This window comes from Chinchilla lanigera, unplaced genomic scaffold, assembly GCF_000276665.1.
Source record: "Chinchilla lanigera isolate Chin_1 unplaced genomic scaffold, ChiLan1.0 scaffold00180, whole genome shotgun sequence".
Classification (NCBI taxonomy): domain Eukaryota; kingdom Metazoa; phylum Chordata; class Mammalia; order Rodentia; family Chinchillidae; genus Chinchilla; species Chinchilla lanigera.
This window is the reverse complement of record NW_004955581.1, coordinates 873801-890133: the sequence shown is the minus strand read 5'-3', so window position 1 is coordinate 890133 and position 16333 is coordinate 873801. Positions and strand designations below refer to the sequence as shown.

The following is a 16333-nucleotide window of genomic DNA, read 5'->3' as shown; positions in this document are numbered from 1 at the left end:
TGCCCAGGTATAGTCACAGCAACAACACCACTTTTCTAGTACCAAATTCTGTGTTGGTTACTTTACTTTCATTGCTGAGCCAAAATACCTGGCACTCAAAATTAAGGAAAAAAGAAAGGTTTGTGGAGGTTTCAGTCCATACTTGGCTGGCTCTAAGGCAGAGTGGCACATGGCAGAGGGCAACTGATGATGGCAGCAGAAAACAAAAAAAGCAGCAAGAGCAAAAAGGAGGAGTGGCAGTGGGAAGAGCAAGCATCTTTCCCTCCCTTACATTTCATGCAAGCTACCCACCCCAGGGCTGGTGTGCCTGTCACACCCATAATCCCAGCATTGGACCATGGATCAATCATAACCTATAGAAACCCGCCCCATGACTGCATGAGGCTTTGGCAGGACATCGAGACACAAACTATAACACCCTCTAACCTGAAGATGAGAAGGCGTGCCCTCTGGTTCTTTTCTCATAGTCTCTCAGTGGTCTAAGAACAGGAGCCCCTGCATGACAGCAAAGGCCTCACTAGACCAGTAGAAGGACATGGAAAACATTTATCTTGGACAAGGTAGCAGCACCCTGCAATGTCCTTCAGTCAGTTTCCATTCCTATGTGGATGAAAGAGGACCTGATCCCTCCTCATCTGTGTTAGTCGGGAGAGTCAATTTCGGTTTCAGTTAGACTTTGCCCTTGGGATTGGGGGCTGGAATATATTAACATCTGTGTGCCTGTGTACAAATGTGTAGACTGAATGTGAACAAACAACATAAGCAAAGGTCATTACATCTGTGTTCCATGAAAAAAGCCCCCAGTGGGGGTCAGAGCTATAGAAGTGATTGGGTCCTGACCTGCACTTCCACGGACACATCTGAACAGTCACTCACAGCAAGTTCCCCTGGGAGGCTTGAGAGGGCATAAGGGAGTACTAAGCAACACTTCTCCTTAGCCCAGAGAGTCCTAACATTGCTGAGAGTCAAGCAGCCAGGAAGGCCTCCCTTTGGTCTCTCTCCCTCTCTCTGAGAAGGGCACCCATCCATCGTCTGTTGCGACACTATTCAATCCAACAAACTGAAAAGCAACCCCACTGAGGCAGAAAAAGGACTTGCACTGTGGACAGAAGTTGAGAGGGTGTTGATTTCTTTCCACAGAGTTTCTACTGCACCAGATGTATTTACAGATAAAATGTATCCTGGGGAGACACAGAACAAAGCTCCCATTGGATAATTCCACCATTTAGGAAGCACTAGAAACATGCATGCTGAGGGCTCAGGTATTAAAGCCTAGGATGCCCTTGAATGCTACTGAAGATTACAAGGTCAGAGATAGGAATTTGTCTCCAAACTGCTGCATTATCTTCATTTGGCTTTCTCATACCATTTTTGGAAGAAATTAGTTCTAAAACCATCAAGGTAGGACTTGCCTAGTGCTAAATTAAAGTTACCAGTCTGAATGTGTGAGCATAGAAACCTAATCGTAAAGGATCAAATACTGCACTTTCTATATCAATGAAATTCAGTAGATTGAAACCAGAGAATCTTTCAAATGAGGAAAATGCCTGTCTGACACGATGCTGTGGTGTGTGTACAGTCTGTGCCCCAAATCTTGTGTGTCGGAATCCCAAGTGTAAGCGTAACAAGACATGATGGAACTTGTGGATGTGGGGTCTACAGGGGTTAAATAATTTGGGGGTAAAATCCTCAGAAACGGTTTATAACAAGAATGAATTATTTATCCGCAGAGAGGCTTTTCAATGAGACCAAGCAGGGGTCTTCACCACTGTCTTCTCTTCTCTCTCTTGCCCTCCTTTCTCTCTCACCCACTACTCAGCAGCACCAGTGCCCCTGCCGTGCTCTTGGACCTCCAGAAATGTGTGCTAAGCAAGCGCATTTGAAAAATAAAGAAAAGAAAGCCCTCCCCACGGGAACTGTGATGCTGAGCATGAAGATACCAGGACACACAGGAATCAAGGTTCCAGAATAAGCTATGGATCAAGGTTTCCTACCTACACATTCTCTTCCCATGGATAAACAGGAAAGATACATGAAAGACAAGGACGTTTTTGTGCTTACAGAGGAGCGCATTCTCCATCTGTGAGGTTGGGAGAGCTGTGTGATGACACTCACTTTTGAGCAGTGACCTCCAGGCCCGTGCAATTCATGCATTTAGTTGAATGAAAAAATATTGCCTTGATTGACACAGGATGGGAATATGAGGTTTTAATCACACATTGATATGATTTCTGGTACTCTTTATTTCATATTAACAGAAAACAACTTATAGTTTTTTTAAAAGAATAATTAAACTTTGTGAACTGAATACCTGTGAATTTTTCATGCTGATTTTGATTGTTCTAACCCTTGGTTTGTGTCGTGCATAATTTTGTAGCATCTTGTGCTGATTCCTTGGAGAACACCAGCCCTTAGAGTGATGTCACTGCCCCAATCACAGCACACTGTGCAAAGCCAACGTTTTAGGTATTTGCTATAGCAAAGTGTTATTAATTTCATACTCAGTTGTGAGCATGGAAATTCACTGACTTTAAACTGCTGTATGAATTTTTTTAATTATATATATATTATATATATATTATATATATAATATATATATATACAATTATCACACACCATGGCTGTGTGATAATACTAATCTCTATAACTACTAATTTCTATTAATCGATTGAAAGCAACAGTTAGTGCTTATATTGTTTGATCAATTTTGCATGCCTATAACTTGTAATCTGAGAAACTACTTTGAAGATAACCATATCCAATATAATACCCATTGTTAACTTCCCACCATCTTGTTTTAAAATTTTGTAACATTTTTATTATTTTTTCTCCTTTAAAAAACATAAAACGTAATGCTTCCTTTTTATTGTCATACACATAAACTATTTCAAACTCCTGTGGAAATTTAATTAGTCTCAACTGTGTGGCCAAAGAATCCCGGCCAATTAGAGGTTGGAAGAAACCTGGGCTCCTGGGAGGCTGGGATCACCAGGTCCTCAGAGCCCATCAGAAGTGCGGCCCCCACACGCACCTGGTGAACACTCAGCAGGCCCGCAGCTATTTCAGAGCAGGGCTGCAGTCACGGTCCACGATGGGGTCTCACTAAAAAGTGAGTTTACATTTTACTCAAATAAGAAAGAAGCAGAAATGTGGATCTCATCGAGGTTCTTAATATTGTGCAAAAGCGTCATTCTTGTCTCTGAAGTTAGGCTTATTGCTTTGCTTCTCAGGTAAGTTTTTACATGCTATTTGTATATATTTCCATCCACAAGTAATGCTTAAATCACATGCAAGTATTTGTGAAGCACTACAAATTCTTAACCAACTTAACTATTTCAGACTCGTATGATGTATGCCTGCTTACAGAATTCATAGACTTTCAGATTCTACTGTTTACTTCAAGCAATTAGTTCTCAAATGTCTCCAATGATCTGCTTTTCATAGATGCCCCATGTTAAATGGAAAAATGATAGTAACTGGAAGTTACATTGAAACTGAAAAGGGGTAACTAAGAGGCGGGCAAGCAGATGGGATTTCTGAGGGCATTTCACTGAATTCGAATGACATAAGCAAAAACAACACTTAAATTAGTAACAAAAGTTGAGATGACTAGTAATGTGATTATTATAGGTAATTTTGGATGATAGATAAATTCTATCAAATTTTAAAATAATAATACCGATTTCAGTTATGCTATTATATTTCTGCATTTAATAATTTATGAGGAATTAGCAACTACAATGACCCTACTGTCCATTCTAATATTGTGAGTGAAATCATTTCAAAATACACTGACAAAAAGAAGGCGCAGTGGGAATCACTGGGTTCCCCTTCTGTGCAGGACCATGAGGCACGGTGAGGAATGGAAACTGAAGATAAATTAGCACAGGGAAATGGGGAGAAATTGCTCTGAGGAGGAAGGACATGTAAACAAAAGGGATGGAAATGGGATCCAGGCTTCTCCTAATGCCTCCTGTGATCTTGTAGGAAGTTGAAAATAGCCACGTGTGGTTTGCATCAATAACCTATACTATATCAAGGCTATCAATATTATCAGTTGGTATTGCTTTAGAGAGTAAAACTCTCTGCTAAAAAGATTTTCTCTTTACAAGAGAAATAAGGTTAAAAGAAGAAATCACATGGAATTAAAAAGGTTACCAGCAAAAACAATCATGTAAAACATTTTTGCTATAAACTGAAAAGCCATATGCATGTACAATGATAAATAAATCATTATTTTTATGCATGGAAAAGCAGAAAAATAGTACATGTTTCTGTAATGGCAAAGTAGTTACCTGTCAAATATTTAATACTGTAGGTGCTAACATTTTCAATATTAAAAAAGTGGTTTTTTTAGCAAATGAAAATAAAATAATACCAAAATGAGATCTTCCTATGTAGCTAATTTTAGTATGGAACAGATGATTTCCAAACAAATTGTGTGTGAGATGAAGGTTTCAGAACAAGCCCATGTAAATAAATTAAATTTAGGATAATGATTTGAGAATAATGAGATTTTCATAAAAGCTATGAAAGCAAGTAGATCTGCAGAGAATACTGGTACCTAATTAAATATTAAAATCCATGCCTAGCAGCATGTTGCATTTTGGAGGAGAACTTCAAGCTGATATAGTTTTGTTTTGTTTTAAGATAAAATGGGCAGATAGGGAAGTACAAGAGGGGAACAGGCTATCCACTGGCATTAGGAAATCATAAATATGTGCTGAGTGAAATTCCATCTTGAATAGACAGCACAGAGGGGGGAAAAGAAAATGCTCACACAAACATCTGGCAGAGCTCCTAAACTGAGAGAATTCTGCAGAGTAACTGACCTGGTGTTATTTAGAGCAAAGCCATTGTCAAAGAAAGCTCAGGGTCATGCATTATATCTCTTAGGAAGGACACTGTGAGAAGGCCATGAATCACAGCCATTCTCCAGCCAAGGACCCAGACAATAAGGAGCAGACGTGGGATTCCCAACGCTTGAGGTTGTTCCAGAGGCTTGAACATGTGGGTCATAGATAGGCATGAAAAACTGAAGCATATGGTGTTCTCATAGAGTCAGAAAAGTCAACGTAAAGGTACTGAAGAAATAACGATTGCTGGGATTTAATCTCATTTTAACTGCTATAGTGATTAATTATCTCATCCAATTAATGTATAAATTAACAGGATATTATTAATCTAGAGAAAGAAAACTGAAATACAAGTATATGCATTCACTGGATTTCAAGATAATTGACTGTATCTATTTACTCTATTCTGACATCCTATCAGAAGCCACACTGCAGTTCTAATGAGAATTCTACTCTGCTTGTAGCATCCTCTTCTCACTGTAACCTCTGACTCTGTAGAGACCACGGCGGGTTGGCTGACATGGACAACCTCACCGTCTTCACAGAATTCCTGCTCATGGATGTCGCAGGCTCCCGGGAGCTCCAGGTTCTGCAAGGTGTGCTGTTCTTAGTGATTTATCTGGGAGTGCTGACAGGGAATCTTGTAACTGTCATGCTCATCGTGATGGACACCCGTCTGCACTCTCCCATGTACTTTTTTATAAGCAATGTCGCCCTCATAGACCTTGGCAGCATCTCTGCTATTGTTCCCAAAGCCATCGTGAATTCCCTGACAGGCAGTAAGATGATCTCCCTGACAGAGTGTGCTGCGCAGATCTTCTTGTTTTTACTGTTTGCAGCTGTGGAGATTGCCTTCCTGGTGGTGATGTCCTACGACCGCTATGTGGCCATTTGCCACCCTCTGCACTACGGGCTCACCGTCACCCCGCGTCTGTGCTCCCAGGCCACCGCTGGCTCATGGTCCTCTGGTCTGGTCTACTCCGCTATCCACACAGGCTGTATGTTCAGGCTTCCCTTCACCAAGACCAATGTGATCCAGCAATATTTCTGTGATATTCCTCAGATTCTGAGGATATCATCCCCAGAGGCCCAGTTTTCTGAATTTGTGCTCATTGCTGTAAGTGCTTGTCTTGTCTCAGCCTGCTTTGCCTTTATGCTCATATCATATGTTAACGTATTTCTGACTGTGGTTAGGATCCACTTGGTGGAAGCCCGTAACAAAACCGTATCCACCTGCACCCCGCAGCTGGCCGTTCTCCTTTTGTTTCTCATCTCTGTGACTGTGGCTGTCTTGGGTCCCACTGCAAAGAAACCATCCCTTAAGAATCTGCTGACGGCCATGTTCTACACCATGGTGCCCCCATTCGTCAACCCAATCATCTACTGTCTCCGCAACAGGGAGATTAATGCTGCGCTGGGCAGAATGCTCAGCAGATGCTCTCAGTTCCCAGGCTAGGGCTTTCTAGAATAAAACACAAATGTCAATCTGTCAATTGAAAATATATAATTTGTAATTGATAGAAGTTTTTAAATTGGGATCTAAACCTGTGGAATATCTTCTTCTAGTTTTCTCAGTGTATTTGTGGTGTCTGTTTTTGTTATGATCAAGTCCAAGTCCATGTCCCTATTCCTGGTCAGTACCTGTATGTCCTATGCATTTAACCTGAAATACTGCACATCTGCTTCACTTTCACAAAATGTTTTGAAAATATTTGACATGCTTCTGAGCTAACAATGGGCAGGTATGACAAAGATCAGGGCATGCTTCATGTGTTCCACCTTACCAGACACCTGCACTGTTGAGAGAACCTCAGGTGCTATATCTGAGCAATCTGGAAAAGCATCCTGAGTGTTTTAGATCCTGCTGTCTGCACTGTGTTCTTCTCACACGTGCTTCCTCTCAGGCAAGGATAAGTAACAAGGTGATTAAACAGGAGCAACACAGAGCTGAGGACACCGTGGGGTGATTAACACTGAGACCCTTGACCCCTCTAAAACCATTTTCTTGTTTCATGATTTTCAAGACACTAAAAAACTGACTTTCCCGGAAACAGTAACTTGGAAGTGCTTGGTTTTTTTCTGTTATCCAGAGGAAAGCATGCAGTTCATGCTTGATCACTCAAAATTTCTGTGCCCTGAAGAACTTGAACCACAGTGTAGAATGCAGACAGGTGGAACAATAACTGCTTCTTGAATTTCCCTGCACTGCAAAAGATAAAGCTTGTACCTTGTGGTGCATTTTCTCATCAAATAGCACATAGGAATGGATTCACTCAAAATGGGGGTCTTTTATTTTTCTGACTCTCAAGTCCTAAACTTGCATCCTGGTGGATAAAACACATACTCATGACTACATGTCTCAGAACTGGACCCCAGATTCTCACCTGTCTCATGGAGTCGTCCTGTCGGAATCCTCAGCGTGAAAGCGCTGGTGCCCATTTCTCACCAGCCCAGCACTGGAGCAACAGGGGCATCAGGCTCCCTCCGTCTCCGTACTTACTGATCCTCACAGAAGCAAGTAGTGACCAGCACTGTGGACCTCCTGTCACCAGAGCTCACAGCCTGGTGAAGGTCTGGATGAGGTTCCCCCTCCTCTGATGCCTGGAATCCATCGACTTTCCATATTTCATCTCTGAGAAGTCTGAGTTTGTTCTTCTCCAGCTCTGTCTAGGTATAGCTGATAATTAAAACTGTACATATGCAAGGTGCAAAACTTCATTTGGGAGTGGGGAATATTGCTCAGTGGCATGGCGCCTGTCTGGCAAGAGTAGGTTGCACAAAAAAAAAAAAAAAAGAAACAATGTGATTTCTGTTTTTGTTTTGAAATATGTGCCCTGACTAAGCTAATATATCTACATTTTTTTTCAAAATATCCCTGTACTTACATTATTTTTTTGCTATTTTCAAGGGAAATAAATCCCTTTCAAATTTATACTTAAGTAACATTCTTAGAAAGGTAAGGAGCCAACAATTCTGAATCTTTGAATATTTTATATGAATTATTTTATCCTATTTCTACATTTCCTCCTAAATTTCAGTGTAGGTTTTCTGTCCAGATTTTTTTTATTCCAAATATTTGCATGAACAAGTAGATTCACTTCTAATTTCCAGTGTTAGTTTATAAAATTGCATCACTCTGTTAGTTTATAAAATTGCAACACTCTGTGTTTCGATTTTCAACCTAGAACTTACTTTTTACCAAGGGATTTGAAAAATCCAGATTATATGTCAGTGTATATTTTCAGGTAATATATTATGAGTTAGACTTTCAATTTTGAAATTAGTGTCCACTCTGCTGGGAAATTTTTATTTCTAGATTTTTTTCTTTTGTAATTTCATTTATTTAGTGACTTATGGTAACAATTATATGTATATATGGGATGTGGTGTGATTCTTCGATACAAGTTTTACGTGAAATATTTAAATGAAGTGAATAATCAAGTGTATCACCCATTGTACTTACCACTTTTGGGTGTGAAACATTTAAAATCTACTCTTCTTCAGCAACTGAAAACCATGCAGTGCATTACTGTTATAGTCACCACCCTGTACAATTGTTCTCGAGATCTTGCTCTTTCTGTTTGATTGAAATTTGTATTCTCTGACAATTACTCCCTGTTTTCCATAAACCGCCTCTTCCAAGATCAGGTCACAGTTTTATTCTATAGATCTGTGAACTCAACTTTGCTAAATTCCATGTAAAATTTCATCATGGAGTGTTTGTCTTTCTGAGCCTGGTTTATTTCACATAGCAGAATATGCATCATCTGGGTACAGCCATGTTGGTGCAGACGAAAGAATCTATGTCACTTTTAGGACTCAGCAGTAGCCCACTGTCTGTGCAGAACCTTTTCTTAACTCTTATCTGACGAGTGAATCTAGGTTGTTTCTGTATCTTAGCTGTGTGAACAATGCTGCAATGAAGAGGAAAGTGCAGACATTTCTCCAGTAGATGGATTCCAGATCCTTGAATTCATATCCAGGGAGGGGACTCCTCTGTCATATGATAACACTGCTTTTAGTGTTTGAGGAATCTCCATGGTGTTTCCCTGATGCCCTTGCTAGTGTGTGAATCCACCAGTGGGGTCTGGGGTGATTTTACTCTATGGCTTCACCCATGTCGGCTTTCGTCTTTTTGACAGTAGCCATCTTAACGAAGGTGAGGTGACGTTTCCTGCTAGTTTTAACTGGCATTTCCTCATGACTGACGGTAATGAGAATTTTTTGTGTATTTATTGGTGACTTTTTGCCTTCTTTCGAGAAATCTTTATGTTGGTGCTCTTCCCATTCTTTGATTGGAATACTTGGTTTCTCCATATTAAGTTGATTTGGTCCCTTCTATATGTACATATTAGTCACATATCAGGTTTTTTTTTGCAAATATTTTGTCCTCGTCTGTAAGTTGTTTCCTCATTCTGTGAATTTTTTTGTTGTGCTGTGAAAAGACATTTGATTTAATGCAAGCTCATGTGAAATTCTGTGTTTGTTTGATCCATGTGGGGGGCTGTGCTTTAGGAGTCGTATGGAGGTTTCTACCCCATTAGCCAATGGGGCACAATTCCCCGATGCTCTCTCAGCAGCTACGCAGAACGCAGTCCACAGCATGAAGTTCATAGCCTGATTTTTGTACATGGTATTAGATGAGGATCCTGTGTCAGACTTCTAACTGTGACTATAAAATATTTCAATATCATTACTGAAGAGACCATCCTTTTTCTGTTCTGTGTCCTTGACACTTTGTAAGAGATGAATGATTTTTGAATGAAGGTTTACTTCTGGGCTCTCTCTTGAATTACATTTCAATGTGTCTGTCTTCTATGATACCCTCAAGATGTTTTCATTACAATAAATTAGACTTAAAAATCAAGTAATGCGATGATTCCAGGCCTGTCTTTTTCCTCAAGTTTTCTTTGAGTAATTGCAGCCTTTTTTGTTACACAGAAATCTTAGCATTATTTTCACAAAAAATGTGAGAATTTTGAAAAGAATTGCACTGAATCCAAGAGTTTTAGTATGATGGACATTTTAATAACATTGATTCTTCCAATCCAGGAATTAAGTTACCATTTCATTTATCAATGTCATCTACAATTTCTTTAATTGTTATTTTACAGAGTTCAATATTCATATGTTATCAGTATTCATATCTAGTTAAAATTTACACATAAATGTTCTATATTATGCTATTATGCAAAGGATTTATACATAATTTCTTTTCAGATAGTTTTTTATTACTGTACAAAAATACTATTGATTTTTTTGTGTTTATTTTACAACTTTACAGAAACCTGTGGTCACTTCCACACATCTTCTCATGGACTCCTTAGGATGTGCTCCATAAGATCAGGCTATCAGCAAACAAAGAGTCTCACTTCCTCCTTCCTTTAACTTGAATGCCTTTACTCCTTTGTGCAATTACTATCACAGAGTTCCCAGCACTGTCTTGCCTGGAGGGGAGGCACATCACTCTCTTTTTCATATGTAGAAGTCGTACAGCCAGGAGCCCTTTGGAGAAGAGGTGTATTGGTAAACACTGAGATGCTATGAGAAGCAGACTTAAAGAACAACCACACTTCAGCTATGTGGTAGGAGATGGACACCACAGAGGGTGACAAAAGGAGAGCTAGTCTCAGAGATGCTGGGTCTGTAAGCAGGACAGAGCTCAGGCTGGGGAGACACAGTGGTCAGCACCCCCTATGTGGTGAGGAGCCAGCCTGGTACATGGGGTGCTCTGAGGCACTGACCTGAGAGTGCTGGGCCCGGTGTTCTCAGTCCATCAGCTCCAGGAGCAGCAGTGGGTGGTCAGCTTTCTGGTTGCCTCCCTCCAGCACGTGATTCAGTGACTTCTGTGAAGAGTCGGCCTGAAGTTTTTATGCTTTAGTTCTGCAAAATATTCTCTTTCATCCTCAAAGAAAATCTGAATTTAACCAAGGAGTACATAGGGAGCAAGATCTTTCTCAAGTGGAAAGGCAGTCGGGAGGTGGAGGGAATTGAAGGAGAAGAGGGAAAGGGATGGAAGGAGAAATTCAGATGTGTTACGTGCATGTGCCGTGCCTCACACAAGGAATACAAGCATTGTGTTCAGCAAATGTGCACAGAGAAAGAAATCCTGTCTTTGTAGCTCATTCACTAATTTGATTATTTAAAAATACTAATAGGTGAAATTTTACATACACCAGTGAAACATGAAAGCACATCTGAGATACACAAAAAGCACACTGTGAGCATTTCTAATAAACATGCACACACCACAATGCCTCCCTGGTCAGCCTCTCAGTTGTTCCTACTTGAATATTTTGACTCACTTCACATAAGAAAAGGTGCACTTGTGCTTGTGAGTTCATCCGGTTTGAACCAGCTGTGCTCACCATTTTTTGTCCAAGTCAGATCTTCCACTGTGGTTTAGATGTGCAGTGTCCCTCAGAAGCCTCATGACTTTGAAGGTGATGGGATCACAGGGTGCGACACTCCTCTGTGGGTTCATCCAACGAGGAGATCAGAGCTGACTGTGCTGCCTGGAGGCCGGATCTGGCGGGGGAAGGTCACTGGAGCATGAGCCGCAGGGAGACTCTTCTCCCTGGCTCCTGCTCTCCTTCACTCTTGGTGCTCCCTTGGGTGAGCACCTTTCCAAGGCCATCACTTATGCCTTCCCACGGAAGCCTTGGATTCAGCTAACCATGGACTGAATCTTCTACAAGCCATCTGCTGCAATGAAGTTCCCTTCTAAGTTGTGCGTGTCCAGATTTGACCCAGTGCTGGGGAAGATGGCCAATACAAACTCTCTGAGAATTTCTCTTCCCTTCTCACCAGGTCATCTAGCAGAAAAAATTATTATGTACAAGTGTAGGGAGACACTGTGCTTTGGTTAGTCATGGGCGACATTAAGAGAGTGGACGGCCTCCTGTGGCAGCAGACCCTGGAGGGCAGAAAGACCACCCGTCTCACTCCCCTGCTGTGTCTGTTTCTGATCTTGTTGCTCACTACATTATGATGATGTATTTTATTTGAATATTTCATTAAGAAAAACTAAATTTTCCAGAGCATACTAGTATACTGATAGCACTTTGTATCATTCACATTTCTGGGTCTCCCTACATCTTGTTTTTTTTTTGGAATTGGGATGAAACAGCAGAGGACACTCAGGGACAAATGTTAGAATTAACAAGTCACCGCCATACCCAGTCCAGGTTGAAGAGTCTACGCTGCTGTTGACAATAAGTCCACAATGCTTGCTTTCGTGCAGGGCACTTTCCAGGACGATGTGCATGAAAATGCTGCATTCACTTTTGTTGCCAGCCAATACCACAGCTGTAGAGCTATTCAAACGTGTGGATGATTGCATATCAGGAAAAATGAATTTGCACATTTCTGTCAACTGCATATTATGGACAGACAGAACAGCTCCTCCCACTGGAGGGCTTTCTGGTTTCACTACTCAGGTAAACAAGTCACTTCCAAGTGTGCGTGTGTGCACTGTGTCATCCACAGAGCAGTGCTGGCTACAAAGAAAAAGTCACATGAATTTAGTAGAATTTTGCAGGGTGTGATTATCACCCACATTAAAGTTTATGCCCTTAAGTTTGCTCATGCAGCTCTGTAACTAGATTGATGTGGAGCCCACATGTCTGCTCTTACACACAGAAGGGAGGTAGCTTTTGAAAGATCACTGTCCAGCCTTTTTGAATTACCAGAGCTGTTCCAGTGATTTTAGAAAAACAGCCACCACTGGCTGCACATTTCAGTGACATAGAATGAATCACAGAACTTTTTTGCTTATGTGATATATTAAACCACTCAGTGAACTCAACCTGCCCTTCTAGGGCAGAATGACAGCTGTGTTCAAGTCAACAAAGACAGTGGCTGCATTTAAAGCCAAGTTGGAACTACAGGGGCCAGGAGGGGACATTCATATTTCTGACATGTTTCAAACATTAGCAGAGGTTTTGAGAGCCGGAATCAGGGCTTTCTCCCTCATGGAGCATGATCACCCACCTCATCTTTCCAACGGGGCTGAATCTTGCTTCCCAACCATAAAAAAAAAAAAAAAAACAGTGAAATAATGTATCCATGACCTGTTTGTGAATAAGCCCAGTGAATCAGCTTTGTCAGTGTTAAAAAAAAAAAAAAAAGATCAACCACTTTAACATCAAGAATGATGGAGGCCTTAAAAGTGTGTGTGACACAACTTCGAATCTCCGTGTTCTGGATCAAAGTCAAGGCAGGGTGCCCTGAGAGTGCCTCATAAGCACTGAGAAGCCTGTTCCATGCCCAGTAGCATACCTGTGGGACACATGGATTTTGGAAGTTGTGACAATGAGATTATGAAGCAGACTGGGCATAAGCAATGCACTTGGGGTGTCAGTGTCCCCCCTCACCCTCAAAAGGACCATTTAATTACAGAAAACAAGCTCAGGGCTCCCACTGATTCTGTATTATGGTGAGTTTCATAATTATTTTATAATATAGTACAAGGAAATAATAATAGAAATAAAATGCGCAATAAATGTAGCACATTCAAAGCATCCTCAAACCACCCACACTCCCCCAGGGGCTGTGGGAAAATTGTCTTCCTTGACACTGTAACTGGTCTCAGGTTGGGACCACTGTTCTAAAGTATAGTAAGACAGTCAAATATCCATATATCTGTGTTGGTTTTAATATATATGTGTGAGCACATATGTGTTCTATCAAAAACAAAGAAACAAAAATCTCATGTCTGCAACTTAGAGACCTTCAACATCATTTGTACATGAGGTCATTAATTTTTATAAATGTGAAAACCTAGAAATGTAGGATTTATCTCCTATACTTGTGGAAATAAAAATGTGTCAGCACAAACATTAGTAGTACTTGTCTAGTTCCAGTTGTTTAAAAATACCGTAGTTCTCTCGTTCCCACATCTACATACCAACAGCAACCCCATCAATCCTACCCACTTGTCTGATTCGGAGCACGTTTACATGTTCAGTGGGCAGCAAACACAAATGTGCATGCTGGTTGCAGAAACTAATTGCGTCTTTAAGAAGTGAAGATGTCTTTTTCCTGCCGTATCAATCACTTGTGACCAAGCCGTGGGTGGTAAAGCTGTTTCCCAGCTCCTAGCCATTAAGATGTAAATGCCCTGTCCCTCTCTTCACACAGCCCTCTGTGAGCATAACACATAGGATGTTTCCCTTTTGGACAGAGAGAGTGGGACAAGAGTCTGAAAAGACAGAGACTACTTTTGTCTCCCCTCTGTTATGGTTTATCCTGTATCTAGAAGTCCCACCAAAGCCTCATGCACTCATAGGTGGAGCTTTTGTGGGAGTGTGTGGACCATGGGTGTGTAATACTGGATTAGCCCACTGATAGTTATGGATGATGAACTTACTGAAGAGCGAAGATCCACCTTTTGTATGGAAAGCACCAACCAATAGGCAAGTAACCTGGATGGAATAAAAAGGGAAAGGAAGGCTGGCTGCCTCCACCTGCCATGCCATGGGGAGTTTCTCCTCTGTGAAACTGAATTTCTTCTCCTTCTGCTGTGCCTCCCTGCCTTGGAGCCAGCCAGTTATGGACTGAAACCTCTACAGGCTGTCAGCTAAAATAAACCTCTGTTCCTTTAACTTTGGGTCTCAGATATAGTGTCTCAGCAACAAGAGAGTAACTAAGACAGCCCCTCTCAGGTGAATAAGAAAAACAAAAATTGGCTAAAATAGCACCATGTATTCTCATTTTATTTTTAAGTATCCAATAAAATTCAATAGAGGAGAAGTTATGGAAATACCTGCAACTAACAAAATAAATACCACAGCAGATTTGCATTTTATTTTCTTAATTTGTTCCTTTAGGACACAGAGAACATGCAATCCATTTCTGCAAAAGACTGATTAAGCAAGCAGGATGGTAACATGGACATTGTTCCAAGGAATTGCTTGCTGTGAGAGAGCATGTCACCTGGACCGGACAAGCAGCTTCCTTAGGGCCGTGTGCATGTCTCTGTTCTGCAGACAGTACACAACGGGGTTCAGGCTGGGCGTGAGGATGGAGTAGAACACAGACACTAAGCGCCCCTCGGTAGGTGAGTACTGGGCCGTGGGCGTCAGGTAAGCAAAGCTCCCCGTGACGTAAAACAGACTGACCGTGACAAGGTGTGAGGAGCAGGTGGAGAAGGCCTTCCGGGGGCCACACGCAGAGTGGATCTGCATGACAGCAGTGACGATGCAGACATAGGAGAGGACAGTGAGGGCACAGGCCCCAAGAATCACACAGCCACCCACAGCAAAGCCCACCTCCTTGTGGGTGCGGGCATCACTGCAGGAGAGCCTCATGATGGGGGCGCTGTCACAGAAGAAGTGGTCAATGACATTGGGCCCACAGAAGGGGAGGGTGAAGGTGTTGGCAGTGTGGAAGATGGCATAGAGAGCCCCGCTCAGCCAGGCCACTGCAACCAGCTCTGAGCACAGCTTTCTGCTCATGATGACACTGTAGAAGAGAGGCCTGTGGATGGCCATGCAGCGGTCATAGGCCATGGACGTGAGCAGGAAGCATTCCGAGGCACACAGTGTCACAAAGAGGAAGAGCTGGGCCACACACTCCCAGAAGGAGATGACATTGGAGCCTGCAAGGGAACTGACCAGCGCCCTGGGGACAGTAACTGAGGTGTAGCACATGTCCAGGAAGGAGAGATTCTTTAGGAAGAAGTACATGGGAGTGTGCAGGTGGCTGTCCCTGGTCACGGCTGTGATGATGGAGATGTTGCCCAGGAGGGCAAAGAGGTAGATGATGAGGAACAGCATGGAGCTCACAACCCTCATCTCAAGCACGTCTGAGAAGCCCTTCAGGATGAATTCAGTCACCCTTGTGTCATTTGTCATTTCTTACTCAAGTCATACAAGAGCAAAGTCAAAGAACATTCAAAACAGCAGAGATGTCTGTGATGCTTACTGCAAAAGACAACCCAAAAGTGGTCCACAGGGTGGCCCCAGTCATGGTTCATATTCCCACTGGCTTCGCTGTGTCTTGCTACTTCTCTGCTAAGCCTGAGTGACAGCAGAGCCTAAATAAGTGAGAGAGAGCACGCAGGAATTCGCCAGGTAACTGGTTATGCACACAAAAGGCACGACAGACACTGCACAGACGCTTGGTGCCCCATATTTGGGAACTACCCACTCAGTGGCTGCTGCACCCACTCCACTGTAGAGATGCTGCCTGGAAGAAAGGGCAGGGAAATGAGTACAGTCCAAAAGCTCATGCAGCAGAGCAGACAAGGTGAGCAGGTCAGAGACTATGGGAGGGATGGGTCCACCTAAGTGCTGCAGGTGTGGGTCATTGCACACCATGCAACCCAATCTTCACATTTCACAGCAGAAGTAAAAGTTCTGTTGGATGGATGGATGGATGGATGGATAGATGGATGGATGGATGCATGGATGGATGGATGGATGGATGGATGGATGGATGGATGGATGGATAGATGGATGGATGGATGGATGGAT

General features: G+C 42.1%; 2 protein-coding genes across 2 annotated transcripts; one reads left to right on the top strand and one right to left on the bottom strand.

Moving 5' to 3' along the window:
* Window positions 1–5376: 5376 nt before the first annotated feature.
* Window positions 5377–6312, top strand: LOC102019867 (olfactory receptor 14I1-like). Its single transcript, XM_013509731.1, has one exon. The coding sequence runs from the start codon at window positions 5377–5379 to the stop codon at window positions 6310–6312; it is 936 nt and encodes a 311-aa protein (XP_013365185.1).
* Window positions 6313–14788: 8476 nt separating this feature from the next.
* Window positions 14789–15712, bottom strand: LOC102027363 (olfactory receptor 9G4-like). The gene has a single exon (XM_005414273.1). It carries the CDS (start codon window positions 15710–15712, stop codon window positions 14789–14791), a length of 924 nt encoding a protein of 307 aa, XP_005414330.1.
* Window positions 15713–16333: the final 621 nt, after the last annotated feature.

What these genes read in the sequence shown, in the direction of transcription:
- LOC102019867 (XM_013509731.1), top strand. Translation starts at nt 5,377, where the DNA reads ATGGACAACCTCACCGTCTTCACAGAATTCCTGCTCATGGATGTCGCA.
- LOC102027363 (XM_005414273.1), bottom strand. Translation starts at nt 15,712, where the DNA reads ATGACAAATGACACAAGGGTGACTGAATTCATCCTGAAGGGCTTCTCA.